The sequence below is a fragment of the Pseudopodoces humilis genome, chromosome 2, assembly GCF_049639895.1.
Source record: "Pseudopodoces humilis isolate 2021_Gansu_Grassland_sample_001 chromosome 2, ASM4963989v1, whole genome shotgun sequence".
Lineage (NCBI taxonomy): Eukaryota > Metazoa > Chordata > Aves > Passeriformes > Paridae > Pseudopodoces > Pseudopodoces humilis.
In genome coordinates, this window is record NC_142201.1 from 7,064,340 (window position 1) to 7,086,515 (window position 22,176).

General features: G+C 43.2%; 1 protein-coding gene and 1 long non-coding RNA gene across 3 annotated transcripts; one reads left to right on the forward strand and one right to left on the reverse strand.

The window, feature by feature from the left end:
• Positions 1-320: 320 nt before the first annotated feature.
• Positions 321-17,617, reverse strand: DDX3X (DEAD-box helicase 3 X-linked). Its single transcript, XM_005526494.3, has 17 exons — positions 17,443-17,617; positions 15,295-15,352; positions 14,283-14,333; positions 9,517-9,640; positions 8,211-8,351; positions 8,025-8,124; positions 7,395-7,530; positions 6,953-7,038; positions 6,166-6,264; positions 5,930-6,090; positions 5,607-5,751; positions 5,350-5,494; positions 4,856-5,037; positions 4,648-4,765; positions 4,076-4,232; positions 3,150-3,277; positions 321-2,844 (listed from the first exon to the last, which is right to left on the reverse strand). The coding sequence occupies exons 1-17, from the start codon at positions 17,485-17,487 to the stop codon at positions 2,762-2,764; spliced, it is 1,959 nt and encodes a 652-aa protein (XP_005526551.1). The 5' UTR covers positions 17,488-17,617; the 3' UTR covers positions 321-2,761.
• A 118-nt stretch (positions 17,618-17,735) lies between these two features.
• Positions 17,736-18,968, forward strand: LOC148184778 (uncharacterized). 2 transcript variants are annotated; one of them, XR_015774746.1, is made up of 3 exons: positions 17,736-18,411; positions 18,492-18,534; positions 18,672-18,968. It is a non-coding gene; the product is annotated as an uncharacterized LOC148184778 (long non-coding RNA). The 2 variants fall into 2 exon arrangements; XR_015774745.1 differs by having other exon boundaries at positions 17,736-18,534.
• The last annotated feature ends 3,208 nt before the right edge of the window (positions 18,969-22,176 follow it).

Here is a 22,176-nt window from a genome sequence, read left to right on the forward strand (position 1 = left end):
ACCAAGCCTAACTTGACAAGGTTTAATTAGGTTGTTACAGCCAAACTCAGTTCTCCAAATGGACAAACCAAGGTGGTTTCCTCCCCTCATCTGTCCCACCTCTGCTCTGCTGGCACCTGATCCTTGCCCAGTAACCCTGCACTGTGGGGCACAAGCCATTTTAGGTTCTTTCAGCTACAGCCCTGAGCCTGGCTGCCATCTGTCACCACACTGACATGTGCCACACTAGAGTCACCTGCTTCCAGAGCTGCACGTGAATGAGACTGCTGGGGCTACAGAGCTCATAAACCAGGAGTGACGCTTCACAAATGAATAGACTGTGCAGTTCAACTTTTTTATTTTAATAAAATCAAGAATATGCACAGCACATGCAGTGCTAGCATCTAAACTAATACAATAAGCAATTCTAAACCTACAGTGACTTGAAGTTCAATTTTCACATTCAGCAAGTTTAAATCCATTCTTGCATATTGGTTTGAATCCTTGTATCTGAACTGAAAATATTGCTGGCTGATAAAACTTGCTAAAATGCACAAGTCACTGATTATGCCAATACAACAAAGATAACCACATGTTTGAGGATTGCAATGTGCCAGACATTCACTGAAAAAAAAAAAAACACACAACTAAACAAAACTCACGCAACAAACATCTGAGAATCTGGACACTTCACATCAGTGTTTAGAAGTGTTTCATAAATATCTTAAGACAAGTGTATCAAAACCTTGGCATGTTTAATTTTAAGTTGCCAATTTTTGTTTTACTATCAGAAAGTTATGGCTATACTGCCAATGCCGGGTCTGCTTAATTTGACTTAAGAGTTTAATATGACTTAAACATTAAAAGCTCACACTACCCCGAAATATATAATTTCACGCATACGGTGACATTCAACATTCAAGTGCCAGTGTTTTTGTACTGTCTTTTGGTCAAGTTTCTTTAAACTTTCAAAGAATCACTTTTAGGCTTACAAAAATAAATATTTGTCAAAAATGTTCAATAAATATTACACAAAACTAGCAGCAAAAAGTATCTAGAAATCTGTCGTGTGCAAATAGTTTTCTTCCCAGCTATCATTCCCATGGTCCCAAATAAGTTTTAGAATCTATTTCCTTCTCCTTAAACAAGCTGCGTTCAATCTCCAAGAGACAAAATAAGATTGGAAGTTAAGGACACGCACACAAGACATATATAAAATTCTCTGAATGTGCAATAAAAGAAGTATTTTGTAAAAAGTTATGGGCAAAATGTACAAGGGCCTAAACCTAGACTTGAAATAGCACCATAACAAATGACCTCAATACTGTCAAGTGCACCTACTTAATAAAAGTTTTAGAACAAGGCACAATACACTTGAAAAAATCTATTGCACTTTAGGAGATTTTTGCCATTTTCCTATGCCACTGTAGATTAGTTGTTAAATGCTCTGGCCGCGAAGTTAGCACAGAAATTCCAAGTGGCAGAGGCATTTTTCTGGTGGACAATACTCATCTTTGGCCAGATTTAGCATAACAGACTATAAATACAATGGAAACCTATGCAACTAAAACTGACTAAAACTGCACTTTAATAGCAGAATTGAAACCTTGTGCAGTTTATGTACATTTCCAACCTCTGTGATCTCAGGTTTGTTTGTTACTCTTCTGGAGCCATTTTACAAAGTCTACAGTAAGCCAGTTTAACATCTCCACGCAGCTTGAACAGAGTAATGTGAATCTGCATTAAAATAAAGCCTGCTGCATAATTCTTCCTGTTCATACCCTCTTGACCAAAAAACATCAACACTAGCATGCGTTATTAGACCAAAAATTCAGTCAGGCCCTTGAGGAGGACCAATCACTGCCATGGTCAGCCATTCTACCATTTCAATTTCATATGGCAGGCATTTTTAAAAAGTCTAAATAGATGAATTCTCCTAAAAACTATTTCAAGTTATCAGACCTTTAAACGTTCCCTGTAATGTTCTGCCCACATTTGGCTAGCTCACATTAATGATCTGCCTAAATATTGAAAAAGGAATTGCTGTATTTACTTGCATTAACTTCAAAAACAGTGCTTTTAATGTATGCATGTATCCATACATCATCTCATCATGACTGGAATGGCTTATTAAAGGCTATCAGGTTCTAAGTACCTATCCAGGATAGAGTGAGCAAATCAGAACTTTAACTTAGTACAGTTTTGCCACATTAGAAACTAATTGCATTGATATGCTTCAAGATGTTTTATTTTTCAAATCTGCAGATACCAAAAGCCCTAATGCAGGCTACCGCATAAGTTTTTCTTTGTAATATTATGGATGAATCAGTGATTCCTGTTTAAGTTGTATCACACCTGTGTGCCAAGGTTTGATTTTAGCCCAAGTTCAGTAATTTTTATTTTGTCAAAACAATTGATATCTTGAGCATTACTGAGCCAACAGGACATCAAAATAAAAGTTGTCTAAAGTTAAAGGCACAGTACATTAACAAACAAATGATCCTCAGTCACAAAATTATAAATGCAGTTTCTGGGTGGGGATGGGTGGGAGGGGAGTTAATCCTGACTACAGCAATAAGAGTCTTCAAAACCACCTTCGAGATAGGGCTACTTGTTCCTTTATTTCCATCTTGTGACCTTGAGCTCCCTTAAAAAAAATTTCAGTGGAGAATCACAGCTGGTAATGTACTGCGAGTTCTTGAAGCTACACAAGGTATAGTCTGGCTAAGTTACATGTGGTTTCCATATTAGCTTGTTTGGTGGGATATCTGCTGCAAGCAGATCAGTTGCCCCACCAGTCCACCCCCTGGGAGTTATAGTTTCCTCCATATCCATCACTGTTGTAGAAGCCTCCATAACCACCACCTATGAAAGGCAAGAGAAAGTGACGCTTAATTAACTCTAAAGATTTGCACCTTTACAACAAGAAAGCAATCCAGGTATCCTGTCTATTAAAGAACCCCACCCAGCAGTACTGTCAAATGCACAACATTAAACTAATACTGGAAAGGCAGGTAGCGCCAAACCATCGGTCAGGTAACCTGCATTGGCCTAGATCCAAGCAGGATGCTGAGACTGCATGACAAGCACCAGAGATGATCTCTTCATCAAACATTACATCCAGTTTCACCCCAGCAAGTATCTTAGGTGTACCCTGCCCAGCCCCTCACCTCCAAAGCCTCTGCTGCCGCTCCCGCCGCTGCGGCTGCTGGTTGACCGGCTGCTGCTGGAGCTGCTGCTGCCGAAGCCGCTGCTCGTCCGGTAGTCCCTGGCTCCGAAGCCTCCGCTGAACCGACTGCTGCAGAGCGCAAGAGACAAACACAGATGGCATTTTAAACACTGCATACATTGAGATTCACATACTCACTCTGGGTACCAACCACAGCAGGCCAACACAGCCAGTGCTGAGGTGAGCACACTTCATATACATCCTAAGGCTACCTGGAAAGATTTCACCTAGTGCAATCTCTGCCTCCACAAGATTTCCAACCCTATCTTAGTGTTTAAGAGGTGCATTTTTATGACTACCTCTCATGATGTACAAGGTATTTTACAAGCACACTGCTAGGAAAACAAAAATCTCACACCAAACCTAATGTGGTTGGATCATGTTAACTACATTAGGAGAAAGTGTTCTCTCATCCTACCCCTGTAAGCCAGTAAACAAACATTTGTATTACCGTGTTTTAGGTTTCCACAGCAAAAATGTTTTACAAGTGGCCTCACACCTGCATGGTTTTCTCTGTCAGGAAGGAGGCACTGCATTACCTTCTCCTAAACATCAAAACAGCTGCTTCAGGTACATCTCTGGTACAGGGATTTCTGTGTTTTATAGCTGCTTTTCCAGTTCTAAAATATTTTTTATAACATCATTCTATCTCAGCTTTATCTAGCTGCTTGATTAAGAGGAAAAGACGCCTTACATGTTTACTGTCTTTATGAATAGCTAAACAAAACCAGACAGACACTTTGCACACACCAAGCTCAGCTTATACTGCACTTATCATCCTCTAACTGTATTTTCAGACAGAACAAGTCACAGAACTGGCTCTCAGTGGACTGAACATATACCTCTAGCCAAAGCTGGGCCTCTTACCTCTTAGATCGCCCACGGCTGCCTCCTCCTTTGTGATGCTGTTCATAGGCCATGTTCTCCAGCCAAGAAGGTACTTCTTGCTTAGCCTCCACAAGGAGATCAAGCAAGTCCTTTGTAATATTTATGTTCCTCTCATTGAAGAATGAAGTGGCAAGACCTGAAGGAGATACTCAGTTTTAGCTACACACAATCCAAGTCCACCACAACACTTAACCCCATTCCACATTCCAGCTCCTTACAGCCAAGCCCGAGAACACTAGAAATTACTTAACAGAGAAAGCTGTTTGAGACCATTACTCCACCACAGCTAGTCACAAGATCATGTTTACTGACAGACACAGAAGGTATCAGGCTTACATGTAGTAAGAGAGCCTTTTGACGGCACTAAGAACATCACCCAATGGAACTGGTAAACTTTCCTGAGCAGCTGGACACCAGAGACCAGCTTCTGGTCACAGAGGGCAGCTCACAGGCTTCCCTCAAGTACTTATTTGAAATGTATTGCTCAGCCAATACAACTGCACCTCTCAACTTATGAAGTGCTGTCTGTGAAAACCCTGGCATATACTTACCAAGGTTCCCTACACGGCCTGTACGACCAATACGATGTACGTACTCCTCAATGTCACTTGGCAAATCGAAGTTTATGACATGCTTTACATTTGAGATATCCAGTCCTCTTGCTGCTACCTAGTGGTTAAACAATTAAATCAAATCTTAGTAAGACTCCACAGACCAAGAAATAGGCTCACATGCTCGAGTTTTACAGATTTCACTTACTGCTGTGGCAACAAGAATGGGGCTCTTGCCAGAGCGGAATTGATGCAGCGCTTCCTCTCTGTCCCTCTGGGAGCGATCTCCGTGGATACTCGTACAGGCATAGCCTTCGTGGTACAGGAAGTCCTCAAGAGCATCTGCCCCCTTTTTAGTTTCCACAAACACCAAAGTCAAGGAATCTTTGCCTAATAAAAATTAAAGCCCAGATTAGCAGAAGAAAAGCTGCACAAACAAATACAGGCTGCTCCATGACCTGGTAACAGGCAGCTTCAATTCTCCGCCTGTTTATTCCTTATCACTGGGGACCTCCCTCCCCATCTTTTATTAACAGAGATGTTTACATCAACTTGATAACTGGCATTTAGCCAGTGCAATACTTCACTGCATGTCAAAATGCCCTTTCATTTACCTAATCAATAGAAATTCTTATTGCTTGAGTCATTAGATTTGCCTATTCTGCATTTTGCCTCATTTGCTTATCTGCAGTTGTTCTTTACCTGTGGCATTTAGCAGATCAAGCAGGAACGATCGTTTGTCTGGCTCTTCCACCCATACTACTTTCTGTGTGATGTTCTCAGATGTAGAACCTACTCTGCCAACAGCCAGAAAGATGTATTCATCAAGGAAGTCACGAGCAAGCATCTAAAAGAGGAGATAAAAATAAATCAATCAAGTAATACTTTTTCCCTCCTTTCAAAGATGAAATTTCTTTGGCCTTATGAGCTTTTAAAGTATTTAAACTCTTGTTAAGTACCTGGATTTCCTTGGGGAAAGTAGCACTGAACATCATGGTGTGACGAACCCCCTTTGGCGGCATAGTATCTTGTTCAACAATTCGGCGAATTTGAGGTTCAAACCCCATATCAAGCATTCTGTCAGCTTCATCAAGGACTAGGTACCTAAACAGCAGTAAAAAACCATCCTCAGAACATTTTTCTCTTAAGCTGTGCTCTGGTGTCTGCACTGGATTTCAAGTTTTCAACTGCATGTTCAGACAGTCCAAAAGCTACAATCTGAGGTACTTATCTGTATACCACTTTAAGTCATTTGTACATGGGCAAGGAACACTTTACTTACTTGCAGAAATCCAGTCCAATCTTTCCCCTCTCCATCATATCAACCAGTCGTCCTGGAGTTGCTACAAGCAAGTGACATCCACGTTCTAAGTCACGGATCTGCTGGCCAATGTCTGCACCACCATACACAACGCAGGGGCGAACTCTGGAGCGGTATGCGAACTGTAAAACAATGTAAGTTAGCACCAAGAAAAATTCTACTTGAGCTATGTTATAATAATAAACTGGTATATATACCTTTCTGGCTTCCTCATAGATCTGCACAGCCAATTCTCTAGTGGGAGCCAAGACCAGTGAGATTGGATATTGCTTACGGCGCCCATACCTCCCATTCTCCTGAAGAAGAAAAAAAACCTTAGCATGAGCACCCAAAATGCAAAGGGAAAGAAAAAAAGAAACTATAGAATATACAGAAGCTATATATTAGAAGCTATATACATGTAATACTACAGAAGCTACTACAGGTAATATTTGAGACAGGTCACCAAGCTGAGATGACAAAGCATGCTTGAGAGCTAATTTCAGCATTGCCTCTGAAGACAGCCCCATTACAGTGCCCAAGGTTCAGCTGCAGGTTCCTATGGACACAGCTGCACAATCCTGGTCTCTACAACAAGCACTGGAATCTCAAACTTCAGCAGCAGAGAAATAACAGCCACAGAACCAGTTACTTCCTATTCTGAAATTACTAAAACACAGATGTGTGACCAAGTTGTTTTTTGTAGCAAGGGAAGTGTCTTTTAGTCTTATGCAACAACAAAACCACTCATTAAAAAAAAACTGGACAGTTATGCACATAACTCTTCAGTAGGAAAAGAAGTAACCCACAGCCCGGAATTTTTAAGGGAAACATCTGAAGTCTTCTTGAAGTTGAGATGCTTGCCCATAATACCCAAAATGATGACAACATTTAAGACCAGTTGTTGTGTTCAGCAGCATACATCAGCTCATGTGGGGAGGGAAAAAAACCCGAACCTATGGCATTGGGCATCGCTTTTCCAAGGCTGGGTATTTGAATACTTGCCTTCATTGCTCTCAAGGCATCACCAGGGCCATCTGCATAGATCTGGCTCAGTATTGGTAGAAGAAATGCAGCTGTTTTCCCAGACCCTAGTAGAATACAAGCCAGAATTATTAAGAGTTACTATCAACTACAGCACTAATCCTTACCAGCAGCACATTCCCAGTAACACCTGCATTGGAATATGGCTACTACTTGTGGCACTGGAGTACCCTCAGCACCCCAAAACCCTGAAGCCAATGTGGTTTAAGACATGAACACGTCTCAGGACAAACAAAGTAAATCTAGTCAAGTTACATCTAAAGCAGAGGCAAGACTAAAGCTAATTAGCTTCCAACACACAAGTATTTCAGTACACTCTGCACAGGAGGCTCTACCTCTTCCCTGCAGTAATAAAAATATCCCACTTCTACTGAGACTAAGCAGCCAAGAGTTATTAACTTACCTGTCTGAGCACAGGCCATTAAGTCTCTCTTTTCTTTAATAATAGGTATTGCATGTTTCTGGACTGGAGTAGGACGGGTGTAGCGTGTGAGTTCAATGTTTCCCATTATAATTTCTCCCATGTCAACATCACTGAACTGTAAGATATTTAAAAGGAATAAGATCAGAATCTTTCCTTTCAACCACCCTGAAGCACAACATTCAGTTTAACAAGTAATTTATAAGGTAGTTCTTGTTTCAGTCCTTCATACAGAACTTGCCTAAAAACTTCACAGTCACACAGATACTTAGTCCAGCTTTCTAATCCATTCTTAAAAAGCCAGCCAAGCCTGAAGTGCAGACTGCACTTAGCGCACACACTGTGCTTAGCTTAACACTGCCTATGCCTTAGCAGTTGCTCCCAACTCAGCACCTTCAAAGCACTTCCACTTCTTCATAGGTTCACTGTTTAAGGACAAATTACAGTTAAGAGGTAAGCTAGGAGTGTTACACAATTTCTTCCCCATCTTAGTTCATCATATGCAACCATCTTCTGTTAAACAGCTTAGCTGTACATCAAGACATCAGTCTACCCATGCAAAATAGTCACTATTAAAATATATTAGCAAAACAGACTTTTCAAAAACCTTACACTTTCAATATGTGGAGGACAGTTGCTGCCTGTTGCTTCAACAGGAATATCATCATATTTCTCAAAGTTAATGCCAGTATTGCTTCCTGAAAAGAGTTCCCTAAAAACAGAAGAGGAGAATATTTTTACTTGCTGGAATTATCCAAATGACCCTCTCCCACATATCAGTACTATTCCATGACTTACTGTTCCAGACGTTCACTTGGGGGGAGAGGCTTTGACCAGTCGTCCTCATCCGATTTGTCACACCAGCGGCTGTTCCCACCACGGTCAAATCTGCCGAAGCCACTCCGGTCATAGTCCCCTCCTCTGCCACGCTCTTCATATCTAAACACAACACAAGAATCAGACCACCCTTCCCAGGCAACACGGGGTACTGACATGCAGAATCAAAGCCGTAACAATGCAGCAGTGTATGCTCTGTGTATTACATACACAACTGTGGAACAATTCAAAATCATCAGGTTATCTACACTTGCTTCTTGACCTAAGAACTGGAATTAGTCCTGGCCATCATACCAGGTCACATTTTTCTGTGTCAGACAAGCGAGTTTGCCATGATTTCAGTGCTCAGTTTAGCCTAGCACAGTAAACTTCCTATCAACAGTTTTATTTGATTAAGCATAAAAAATGTAAACAGCCATCTGCCAGTGCAAGCCAAGTTGCTCAGTCTTTTCCATTTCTTTGTAGGGAGCTCTGTTTAAACCTCCTAAGCAGCATTATTTTTTATTCCCTCCCACCCTTTCCTCTGCCTCGTTCTACCACAGGTCTCCCATGTCCAGACAAAACCCTCCAGGTGCTGCAATTTGTTCCTTTAATCCCCCACCGCACATGTGATCGAATACCTCCGTTATGTCATATAATTATTTCATAAAGAGGGAGCTCACCTGTATTACTGACTTGGAAAGAAGGTGGAAGAAGTCCTTACCTCAACTGCTTAGTTTTTGGCCTGGTAAATCATGTTTGAGAAAAGTCTGGATACAGGACTAGGTCAGCTTTACTAAGTAGTCGGTAAAGGTCACTCTCACCACACTTGTGCATACAACGCATGATGTGTGTAAGACTGATCAAGTAAGGCAGAGAACCTGCAAGAGTCTCACCCAGTTTTATTAACTACACTTTTTAAACAAGAAAAAAAATATTGAAATAAAAAAAAAAAAATCCATACTGATATACTGTGTGTGCTCCCAACAGCTCTTCACGGTTCTCCTGGAAGTAGCCACCCACCTAACACTTTTCTGGTGAATGTTGAAGTCAGCCAGTCACTACAGCTGCAGTGAGTGGCTGGTGGCAAACTACAGGGCACATTTTTCAACACATGCAAGTTGCCCATCCTCAACATCATCTAGCTTTAAAGGCAAGGTTCTCTCCCTCTCTCCTCCCACCTCATGTTGTTCATACCTGGAACTCTAATTTTAACATCAAGATTACAGGTGCAGTGCTAGAGCTGAGGCAGACTTCACGTGCACCACCCAGACAAACAAGTACTTGCCTCCCTCCTCTGGATCCAGTTCCACGGTCGAAGAAGCTGGATTTGGCGTCGCGGTCCGAGCGTGCACCGAAGCTGCTGTAGGCATCCTTGTCTCGTCTGGAGCTCCAACCACCGCTATCGAAACCTAGCGGAGAAAGGAATTTCAGCCATACATCACACAATCCAGGCTTCTACGGGAAAAAAACACTTCTGTCCAGGAAGTCTTCACTGAAAAGTCTACGGGACTGAATTCCTTCATGAATGGAAGATGCATGCAATTAAGACTTGCTCAACAAGGGACTGAGCATTTCTCACCACTCATCAGAACTGAAGTTTTTCCCTGCATGTACAAGCATGTTTGTTTTTTAAAAAAAACATGCACTTGCCTTAGTACAAGTATTTCTATTGCCTAGCCTGGAAAGTGGGAAGCAGAAGAAACTTTGAGATGCTATGTCTTGCCAAGCCTCATCTATGTCATCTCTCCCAATACAAATCCTTGACTACACATTTAATTTTTAGAGGTTAACAAGGCCTCTCTAGATCAATAAATGGTATCAGAAATCCAAGCAAATGTTACAATGTTTTATCATACTGCAAGTACACAAAGCAATGTGATCTGCACAGACTAAAAGTAACAGCACCATACACAAAGAAGGTACAGGAGCTCTTCACAACAAATTAACCACACTGAGTTTTTCAACAGCCTACAGCAGGTACCTGCTTACAAATGTTAAAAAAATAACAAAAAAATAAAAAGTACCTCAGCTTGCCAATACCAGAGTAAAACGTCTCACTTTCATTCTGATACCAGGACCTCTGAGGTAACAGAAATGTGAAGCTTTAAACTCTGCTCTGGTATTGGACTAAGAAATTATGAATTCTCTTTCAGAGCTCCAGCCTCCCCAAGTCTGTGTAACGTTTTCAATCTCAGATATGGGATTCCAGCAGAGAGTAAATTAAACAACAGAACAGATAACCAAGTAATGTCACTCTTGAGAGCATGCTTTGCCAGCTCCACAGCACAAAACCAGTCCAGACCTATTCAGGAGACAATAAAAGCAGCCACATGAGTTGGTTTGAGAACAAACTCATTCCAAAGAAAGAGGCTGTTCTAGGCCCTGCCTCTCTGAAAAGGCTTTGCAACCAGAATTACCCTACATTTTTGGATGTTCTCTAAAGAGTGCCATTCACCTCACCTCTGATATTTAAGAAATTCTAGTACCCAGCATCCAGAAATGTACTGGTCACAAGAGAACTTTAAAAAACTACCATGGTAACTCTAACTCTTTTGTCTAGATAACTGAAACAGTCAACAAAAATAATCCACCCATGGAGTTTTTTATCACACAAGATCATGGAATGCACTTCAAGACTTCCAAACTGCTTTAAGAAACAACATTAGTCCTTAAAGATACTAGCTTCCGGAAAGTTATTTTGGCTTGTTTGAAAGATAGCTAAATAAGAGATTTTTATTATGAGTAACTTCCAGGCCACACCACAACTACTGGGATATGTCATCCTGCCAAGAGATCTAACAGCAGCAGTAATGACAGAGCCATTTTCAGGGATACAGATGTAGTTTGTCAAACATGAAAAAACTGAGCTGACACCACACTTAAGATCTTCTACCAAGCCAAGAGAAGCAAAAATAAGAGTCAAAATTTTATACTCCAAATAACCTACAAAGCAACCTCATTCACCCAGCTCATTACAGCACTCCTCTCTGAAGCTGGCACCTTACCATAATTTTAAGATAGCACAGCAACTTCTGCACCAAAGACAGGTGTACACATCCTGCTTCATCAGTTCACCTTTCAGTCTGGCATTCCATTCCTACTCTATATTTTGATCAGCACAGAACACAGGTCCAGGCCATATTAAGTCAATTCTAAGTAAATGACAGGCATAATAGTCAGAATTTCAGACGTCAAATGGCAAATTAAAAACAGAAGTAAATGCCCTGAGAAAACCTGTAACAGACCAGAAATCAACTTCTCTAAAATGAAGAGAATTATTATAATGCTGTGCAAAGACTACTAGGAAATTCCTTAAAACATCCAAGCTTTTGGTCTTTTTCTAAGTAAAAACCTGCAGAGATTTCATCCAGCATGTCTTCCTCACTGCAGGGATAAGAATTCTCGCAAGTTAATCAACTTCCAGAGCTGTTTTGTACTCCTTACGCCTATGAACATCATAACAGTTGTTGATGCATCTCCCTCAACCAGCATTTGAATTCATATTTTGTAACACTCCTAACACAAATCACTGCCAGCTCATTTGAAAACCTTCCATATGCAGCAGCAATAATATTTTTTTTTTAAATGGGAGAAATATAATCATAGATTCCTTTAGGGTGGATAAGGCTTTTAAGTCGAGTTCTTAACATTTACTTTTTGATCTACTATAGATCAGATTACAGTTTAAATATCCAGAACCTGCTTCTAGGAAGTTTAAGAAGAAACTTACATGACAACAAGCTTTAGTATTACCAAGTTGGCCTCATGGAAGCAAGACACTTTAGGCCAGGCAGCCCTGAGCTCCCACAGCTGAGAAATAGAACTGCCATTAAGTAACCCAAGGATATTATTTTTATGCAGGCTGTTATTTCCTGCATTTCTATACTGCCCTTCTCCCCATTTTTAAAGCAAATAGATTACTATTAGGGGGACAGATCTGCAGGTAAATGGAAGATGTTTTTTTCCAGTCAGGTTACTACACTTGTAAGGCTGCATCAAGAGTTTATTGTGTGGTTAAACACTACCAGGCAAGGTTGCTTCCTCATGTCTAAGCTTTGAAATATCTGTCACTAAAAATTCCAAAGAGCAGCCAAAATTCAAAACAGTTTCAAAGCAGCCAAAGAAATCACCGAGTTATATCAACAGAAATAAACATCACTTTAACGGAAGTATAACAGTTTAACAACTGTAGAACAGACTTCGTATCATACTACAAGAAGCTCAGCTTTTTAAGCCCAAACTCTTGATGCTTCCAACAGGGTCCTGAACTGGAACTTTTCCATTCAGCAATTACGAACCTTGTCACAGGGAACAAGGAAGAGGCCAGTAGTTCAGCACTCAGCCAGGTTTAAAGGCAATTTTTGAATATTAGGTTTACCAAGGAAAGTTGGCAGCTCAAGTTCTATTAACTAAACAAGCCACCTATCAGATTATGGTCTCATGACCTATTTACCTTTTAGCACGGTAAACTTTTAAGTCTCCAGAAAAGCCTCATGTAATCATACCCACAATGGCACATCTGAACTCTGGTCTTGCACACAAGAAAGTACAATGCCAGTCCTACACATAATAGGTCATGACAGAACTCAAGGTCACTGCATCTTTCACCCACAAAACTTGGGTACTACACGTCACATAAGAAGAAATCTATGAACAGCAAATGTTCACAACCACCTTAAAGCTGTTTCCTGCTTTTGAGAAACCTGCGCATTCCTCAGATTTGGCATGTCAGTTTCTTGCAAAACTGCTCATATTTGAGGTACAGTGGGACTGGGAACTAGAGTACTGAACTGGCTGCCAACCAGTCCCTCTCCTCCTAAAACATTCAGCTCTGGTAACACACTGGTCATCACTTGGTGCTTCAGGCCATACTTCTTTTACATAAAAAAACAAACAAAAAAACCTAAACACAACAAAATTCAAACAAACAAACAAAAAAACCCAAAAAAAACCCAAAAAACCCACCCTGAACACCCAGAAAACCCACTAGCTTGGACACATATGAAGGCAAAAAAAAACCAGATCCATCTTTCTTCAAATGGCTTAAGACTAGAATAGAGCATTCTTCACCTAGTCAGATTTAAAGTGACATAGCTCCAGAAGCAATGTGAGACATTATCATTTAAGTATTGCCCTCCCACCCACTCATAATGGAAGCCATCCTCTTGCAGTATTGAAAAGAATCTCTTAAAGTTTACTGCTTTAGAAATAGATGAGATTCAAGTCCTCCCATGCCACAAAACCTCAATTCTTTACATTGTAGCACCACATGAAGTGTTTTAGCTGCTGCATTCTGATATATTTCAATATGTTAGAGGGAATGTTTCTCTCATATCCACCCAAGTCAGCAAACACAACAACACGTGCTGCAGCACCTGCCCCCTTGGGATCTTACACAAAAAGGTCATTATTTACTTAAGTATTCTCAGAAACTTTTCTGTATCATGTTCTGTTTAGAGATCCAAATAGAAAATGGAAGGGCCATTTCTTAGTATAAACCCCTGTGTAAACACGTGACCAAAATAGGTCATGTACTTCATGTTTGTTTCACCAACAGCCTGCACTTCCTTCTGCAAGTAATCCCAGGGGCTTCCATAAAAACTGCAGGAAGCTGAATGAGGACATCTCTTTGTGTAAAATACGCATTTACAGAGTGAAACTGTGCCGTTTGTTCATATTAAGCAACTGATTGTTCTAAGTTCCACAACACAGTCACACTAGAAGAAAAACTAGTACCCACAAAATCCATGCAGACTAACACTCCAGATTACATGGCAAATTGAGAGATTTCACCTTACTTCAGTCACAGCTAATTGTTACACAGACACAGAAGGTATTTCTTCAGTCAGATACTGAACTTCAGCTTAGGGTGTAATTGGTTAAGGGATCTAGAAAAGCACACTAAAAGCAGAAGATAAATTTGCCATGCTTTACACACGACAGTCAAGCAGTCTGTGTAATTGCCTTCAGGAGCACTGACAGAGCCTCTGCAGGCTGCTCCTAGAGATGCAAGAACCAGTTAAGTGTTGCCACTGTGTTTCTGATACATACCCTGTTTTGAAGCTTCCCTGTTCCGCAAATGAGGAGGAATGTATCGGCCTTCTAAAGGACAAAAGAAAGGCAGTGTTACAGGCCCGTGGTGTCAGCACATCTTGTCAACAACAGTTTCTGCTTAGTAAAAACATATGCCTTTAAGGCTTCTTGCAGCATTTTAAACAAGAATCCTTTAATACAGCACTTGCTGGCATGCTCTCCATTAAGTCTACAGTTCATGCATACCCATTTAGGCAGCTGGTTTAGGGCACAGATGTTTTGTGTTCCTCTGACCGAACCACACACCCATTTATGGGTGTTACAGTGTCTACAACAAAAGCCATGGCCTAGAAGCCATTAAGGCTTAAGCTGGTGCCAGATACTTGAGCAGCTCAAGATATTTACGGTGACATTCCAGTACTGGCACTCAAAGTATTACTACCAGTATTTTTCCTTCCCCCTAAATTCACCCATCCCCATCCATTCAGCTCAGATCAAACCAGAAGCTACACTTAATTGCCTCTGAATAGCATTCCTCGTTTACAATCCAGAAACATTTGTCTGATAAAGCAACATGAATGAGAACATACCAGCCACAAGCTGAATGTGAATTCCTAGAAGATTCCCCCCTCTTAACATACTTAAGCCTTGCATATCATTATCAGCTTCTATCCAATGAACTGAGATCACTGAGAGTTAACATTCCTAATCTACCTGGACATTTTAAGACAAATCACCACATTACTACAATCAGTGGTCTCAGATGAGAGACAACTGAAAATCTGGGACAGAACTGGAACACTAAGTTCTCACAAGCTAATTAAGTGCTTCAGAAATGCACGCACATACTGTACTATTAGAAAATTAAGTGCTTCTATCTAAAACACACAGTGTTTTCAAAGTAAGCTTAACTGGCAACCTCCTATTTCCTCATCAGACTGTAAATTTTGGCTTTAAGAATTGCTTTTCACAGCTGCAAACCCCCAATTTCTAAAACTGTTTGTAAGCTTGAGAATTTGCATGTACTTACTGCTTGTAGAGCTTCCTTCACTCTGAGAGTCTGAGGAATTCAAGTCTAGACCAGAAAACTAGAAGAAATAAGACAAGTATCAACATGTTTTACCATGAACTTATGCTAAGATACAAAAAAACCTTCTCAGTTATCAGAAGCAAGTTACTGCAATTTTTTTTTTTTTTAATATCCCGCCAAATTAGGTTTCCTACTATTACTCAGGTTGTATCATCTTTAATGCTTTTATACCCGCCAATGAACGCACACCCACACGGGCAGCAAGGCCAGCAGAGTATCTCACACCCACCAAACCACTACCACGGACTTCTGCTCCACACTACACGCTGGCCAAAGAGCCCTTTTCAGTAGACTGAATTTCAGTGCACTCAAACACATTCGGATGTGGGTCAGTGACAATTCTTTTTGCTACATAAACTACAGCACAAGTAATGCCGATTCAGCTGGGCACTTTATTTGCAAAGACTCGAGATATTTTTACCTGCATTAACACTACTAAGACATGACAATTTTCACGTCTGAAGCAACGACTGCTCACAAAACATTAGGAGATGTCAGTAGACATCTGCAGGAAACACAATTTTTTGGTTTGTTTTTCCAAAACGTTTATAGTCTCCAGTCTCATAGTAAAGTTTTCCAAAAGACGTTCAGCTCATGCAGTGCTGGTAAGCTGCTCAGAAGTTTTAAGACAAACACAACATGGACTCATTTCAGAAAGCAGTGGAAAACCGATAAAGCTTAAGAACCAACTTATTACGTTTGTCTGCCTGCATGGCAGGATTACAAACCGGTATCAGAAAAATAGGGAATGTTTAAATACAAATTAATTTTATGTAGTGTATTGCACAGAAGTGTTTTCCAACAAATTCATCTAAAGCAAAGTCTCGAATGCACTGTCCTTTCTGGAGCTCAGCTGCGTGAGCTGCCGCCTTAAGTCGTTCAGTTCCTTAAGAATTCTCCCACGGCTATTCCCGTAACATCCTTTTTAAAGCTACCACTTAAAATGTCATCTTTCTAGTTGATCGAAGCATCAACGCGGGACTTAAGAATGGTTCTTATTTTTAACAGTAAACAAAAACAAAGGCTCTCTACTAGGTCAAGGCGGCTCTCCACTATCAACAAGAAGCGATAGACGAATCTTCCCGCAATAGATTCCCACGGCAGGGGCAACACTTCCCAAGCGCTGCCTCGGGCATCGGTGGCGCAGCCCCGGCGCCATCTCAGTGCGGCACTGCGGGCTGGATTCCCGGCGCAGCAGGAGCAGCTAATCCGGCTGCCGGCGCCCGTCACGTGTGGCGCGGGGGGGGAGCGGGGGAAAAGGGAGAGGGGAGGGAAGGACCGTCTCCATGACCTACTTCGCGGGAGCGGCCGAGGGCGAGCGCTGCCCGGCCACGGTCCCGCTGCAGATGGGGCTTTTCCTGCCCCCGCCGCCTTTCCCCAGAGTTAGATAACCATCGATCTCACCCAGAGCGGGGAAGCGGAATGTAAGAATGAAAAGGAAGAAAGTAATAAAAAAATGTTGCGGACCAACACGAGTCCAGGCCCAACTGCGTCACCGGGGCCCGGCAGCACCGGAGCTCGAACAAAGGCAGCCGCCAGCGCCGCCTCCCCGGGGAAGGGGCGTCACACAAAGCGCCGTGTCGTGTGTGTGTCCCCCCCTTCCCCCGCCCCACACAATGGCGGCAATTGACCGCCCCTTCATCCTCCTCCCCCCGCGTTGCAGTCCCCGCCGCGGCCGCCGGGGGCCGCTGCCGCTCCCGGCGCTCCCACACAAAGCGGGTCCGAGCGCGGCGCGGGGGCCACGGGGCCCGAGCGGGACCGGGACCGGGCCGGGCGGCACCGGCGGCCCCGCACCCCCGCACCGCCGCCCCGGCCACGGGGACAACCACCCCCGCGGGGGGGCCCCGGCGCAGCGCGGGGCGGCCGCACGGCGTTAACTGCGCAACGACCGAATGCGCCACAACAGGCCGCGTTTGGTGGGGAGGTGGGGGTTACCGCGGGGGGAACTGCGACAAGACCACCGGGAAGCGAGGAGCGGAGCCCAACGCGAAGCTTCCCGACCATCCCTGCCGCCCTCCTTGACCCAAGAACCTCCGCCGCGCACTTCCTCCGGGTAACGGAGCGGCCTTTCCGCTCCTCGTCCCTCACCTGCTGGTCTAGACTGAGGGCATTTTCCACCGCCACATGACTCATAACGAGAGATCGGTCTCGGGCTCGTCCCGCTCCGCCTCGAGAAATGGGGATCCGCTGGGCCGGGAGGTCGCTGCCGTGGGTGTCACTGATTCCGCCACGAATCGCTGCCCTGACTGAGCCCCCCCCGCCGCGGGCCCGGCCTTTATATAGGCCCCGCCCCCCGCGCACTCGGCCGCGCGCGCTGACCTCAGCGCGCACGCGACCGTCCCCCCGCCCTCCTTTCCCGGAGCTGTCGCGAGACCTCCACGCAGCTCAGTGGCCGGTGAGGGAAGCGCTCCCAGATGTGTCGCGAGAGTTTGGGGCGCCGGTCCCGCGCGGAGTCTCCGGCGTTACCGCGAGGTTTCCCCTCCCCCCGCTCCAGCCCGGCTCTTCTCGGGAGGAGAGCGGCGGCGAATTCTCGCGAGATCACGCTCCCCCCCTCAACACACAACTTGCGCCGCGTTGTCCTTTTGTTCGCCGCCCTCGCGAGAGCGCCCCGCGCGAGCGCGCGGCGAGACGCCTCTAGAAGGAGGCGGGCCCTGAGTCACGTGGGCGGGCGCCGTCGCCATCTTGTCGCTCCCCCCTCGGCGGGCAGTGGCGCAGCGCGTAATGGCGGCGCGGCGGGAGGAGGGGCTGCTGCGCCCAGAACACATCGGCCTTCTTGCCCCAAGTGCCGGCCCCGACACACCAACCTGCGGCTCTGCAGGCCTCAGACCGTACCCTGTGCTTACTACCCAGCGGCACATGGCTGTGAGCCCCTCATCCCAGGGTGGTGGGTTCCACTAGGCATTGCACATACTCATCATCTCTTTCTCCAAGACCCTTAGCCGTCAAACATACTGATATGCCAAAGGACTACCCTTATTTTCCTTATAGTGTCAGTTTTGTCATCTATCTCGACACTCACATATAGCCCCACCTTGAATTCATCAGAACTTGGAGCCTGTAAGCATCAGTCAAATAGTGAGCACTGAACTGCCTGTCATTAGAAAATATACAAATAACCCCATTCCCTCCTATCACAGCCTGCTGACACAGAGAATAGTAAAGCTGCTTCCGTGAATCTGGGTCAGTAAAAGTACTGACAAACGTGCTTTGGGGGTCGGGACACAGCCGGGGCTCTGAAGTCACCAGGAAAAGGACACGGGGTTTGACCCTACTTGATCCACACACAGCAATTATTCCTCCATTTCTCTCCTCCTCAGGCTCCTGCCTCTTCCGAGAAGAAAACCACAGGAAAGTGCATTCTCCAGAAGGATGATTCACCATGGGAGTTAAAAACAAGACAGAACTTTTCCACACTATTCATGCATTAAACAGCCCATCTTTGCCTAGGTTTTCCTTAAAATTTGAGCTCTAGAACCAGTCTTCCCATTGCAGAAATTGAGCCCCACAATTTAAACATCCCCAAACAAGTCCTTGAATGAGCAGCACATGCCCCTCAGAGACAAACTACTCAATTCTGTGGTACTCTGGTCTTAAACATTTACCAGTCCTCTGCTTTCACCTTCCATAATACTTCTATAGCCAGCTACAGCTCCAGAGTTAAAGATTTATGCTTGTATTTCCTCCCCAGGTGTACCTATTTATATAATATAAAAGCTCACAGGTTTCTTCATTGAGGCTGCCTGACAGTTAAAAGGAAAAAGTTTCTGTGTTTTTTAAGAAGCTATTACTGGATGTAGGCCCAAATTTTGTTTTTTTGGAAAGTAAGTTTCAAATAATACTTTTAATTCTTTTGCTTCTTATAACTTTGCAGACAATTCTAAATTCTAAACAATTCAACAGTTCCCTTTACATCCCTGCAAGGTCTGCAGTGTTTTACAAACAAGGGCACTGTTTGTGATAATTCATATGCACTGGAAAATTACACTAATTAATCCTTTGTGGGCAAGTTTTGGAAGTATCACAGCAATTTAAAGCCTGATCCTGCAGGATCCTGCAGCCTTCCTGCAGGGAAGTCAGTTTTTGGGAAAGTCAGTTTTCCCTCCAAGTTGCCATCTGCACTAGGCAGTACTATTCTCAGTTTCACTTTTAATTCTCCCACAGCTGACTCAGATACAATTCCCTGGAGGAAGCTGAGAAGCTCCTGAGCACTTGAATCAAGACCAGAGTCCTCACAAGCCCTTCTCACTTTAAATTAAGCAACTTTTTGCCAATGGGCTCAACCAAAACTCCTCAAAACCTGACACTGCTGGGTGCTTGAAGACTCAGTTCTTAAATCTCAGCAAATTCCTAAATCTGGTATTCCTTCTCCTGCAGAGTCCCCTCAGGCAGCCATTCTGAAAGGCAACACTGATAGCTCCAAAACAGCCAGAAATGCAGCTTTCTGAGTCTCGAGGATGTTGCTTTGGGAAGCCAATTTCACCCTCTGCCACCAAGCCATGTATGTGTGTTGTGAAGTCAGTGTGTTTATGGAGTTATATCTGACTTTCAGAGTGTTTTTACCCAATGCTGACAGACACTGACCTTGTGTACACGAGTTTCCTTATCCATTCTGAAACTATCAACAGATCCTACGCTACTGACCATCTTAACAAGCAGATTTCTCATTGTACACAACTATGGACTCACTCCTAAGGATAGGAGGTATTTCATAAATGGTAAAGTAGCTCAGACATCCAGAGTGTGGTAAAAAATTAATCCTACCATGGACATAATTCTCCAGTTGCAGTAGTGAAGACTTGTTTCCTGTTCTACACAGCTGCCTATGAGGCTAAGACCCCATAGCACATTTTTGTGAGTCATTCATACTTTAAGATAGCAGGGCAATCAAAATATAAATTTAACATTGTCCAACCACAAATTAGCAAAGGGATTTGGAAACAGTCTTTAGTCAACAGTGAATATCTCTCATTAATATCAGAGATCTGTGTTTAGCAGCATCATTTCCACATGCGCCGTCTGATCAGTTCCCAAATTTCCGTGGACATTTTTAGGTTTCAAAAGGCAGAATCTTAGTGTGCAGGGCAAAGCCACTGCACTGAACCCAACAATTACTAAACTGTGCCTGGACAGCTTTTGACAGAGTATTTACAAAATACTCCTTTATGCTGCAACACTTTGATCTCTCACTGCCTTTGCTGAGTACACCTCTATCCTCAATCTTAGCACATAATGCCTTTAACTCATGTGAAGAATTAAAAGGCAATCTGATTAAGACCTGCTCTGTTCTTTGGCCAGTGTGCTGCCACCCAAGCCTTGCTGGTCCCCTTGTCTTTCCACGCTCCCAGACTGGTAGGTAGAATGCACACGGTTGATTGGAGGGAGCCTAGTGAAGAGTAGATTTATGATGATTCTCTGAAGAGATGCCTAAAATTTGTTTTCCAGCTTCAAAGAAATTCTCATCTTGTCCTGAAAGAAAACACTAAAGACTGTTTACAGAAAGCAGAGACTCTTAGCTGAGAGACAGAATTGGGAAGTTTTATAAGCTATGACTCTAGAGCAGGGATACACACAAAACATTTAGTCACTTCAAACATACACTAGTCCTTATCTGAGCCAGCACTCAAGGCCTCTCTCTCTCTCTTTTTTCTTTCTTTAGTGAAGTCCTATTTTTATTTTCTGTAATGATTTAATGACATGATCAAGTAGTCACAGGCTTCTGTGGGAACTGAGGAAATATAAGCATAGTTTTTGTTCTTATTCTTGTTATGTGAGGATCAGACACAGGGGAAAATGAGGCCATGAATGTGGACTCCAACTTTTAGGGGATGGAAGAGGGAATGTTTTTTGACTAAAATAAAAAGGGTTGTTGTCCCAAGTGGAAGAATGAATGAAGAGAACGTGGCAATTCTCTGAACATTGAAATTTTCTTAGTTGGGCTCTATTTTTTCATATCTTTAGATTCCTTGCTAGCTTGGATTTTAAAAACCTTAATAATTTTTGTTTCTCTGGATTCAGATTTCTCTATCATCCCCACTGGACTCCAAATTATATTGCCTCCTTCTTTCACTCTCCAAGTTTATTCACTGCTTTGTCTTCCCAAATGCTGTTTTCCATGTTCCAATTAGATTAAGGGCTTGTCTGCACAGGAAAGTTACACTACTATTAATTTGCAGTTTGCTTTAAAGAAATTATGTTAAACCTGGGCAGAAGGCCATGTGGACTCCCTGGTATTCCTCTGCAGGAATACAAATGGCTTATTTCAGGTTAGAGCAGGTCAATTAGGAACAGGAAGAACTTGCAAAGCAGTAAGTTTTCCTACATCAGAACAAGGAGTCCAGCAGCTCCTTCTGCAGATTGTAACCTCCAAATGGGAAGAAAGGCTGGAGGCGTGGTCTTGACCTGTGCAGGAGCGACAAAATGCTGGACAGTGGTAGCACAACACCAGGTGACTGCTGCTGTCGCTGCCCTGGCTCGGGCTGTGGAGCAGCTCTCGCCCACTGCAGCCTTTTTTCTACCAGGACAGACCAATCCACAGCACTCACAGGACAGAAGTAGGGACTGCTGCCTCTGTGCAAGGTATTTGCTTCTTCTCTGTTCATGTAGGTATTAAAAACTGAGTCCTTTGCCAAAAAAAATTACACTATAATGTTGTTCAGTACATCAAAGTCATGAGTATCCATCTACTGCCCCTCTTTAAATGAATGCCTGGAGTTAACTATTGGTTTATAAGTAGATTGTAATTTTATGAGTGTGTCTTTCTCTTGTAGGCAAGCCCAAAGAAGAGAAGATGAAGACAAAAGAAGAGAGACATAGCAGCAAGAA

Excerpts from the sequence above, each read along its gene's own strand:
- DDX3X (XM_005526494.3), bottom strand. The coding sequence starts at position 17,487 with ATGAGTCATGTGGCGGTGGAAAATGCCCTCAGTCTAGACCAGCAG. Across the intron at positions 15,353-17,442 it reads CCCTCAGTCTAGACCAGCAG|TTTTCTGGTCTAGACTTGAA; the intron begins GTGAGGGACGAG and ends TATTTCTTCTAG. Across the intron at positions 4,766-4,855 it reads CCATTCTTGTTGCCACAGCA|GTAGCAGCAAGAGGACTGGA; the intron begins GTAAGTGAAATC and ends TTTAACCACTAG.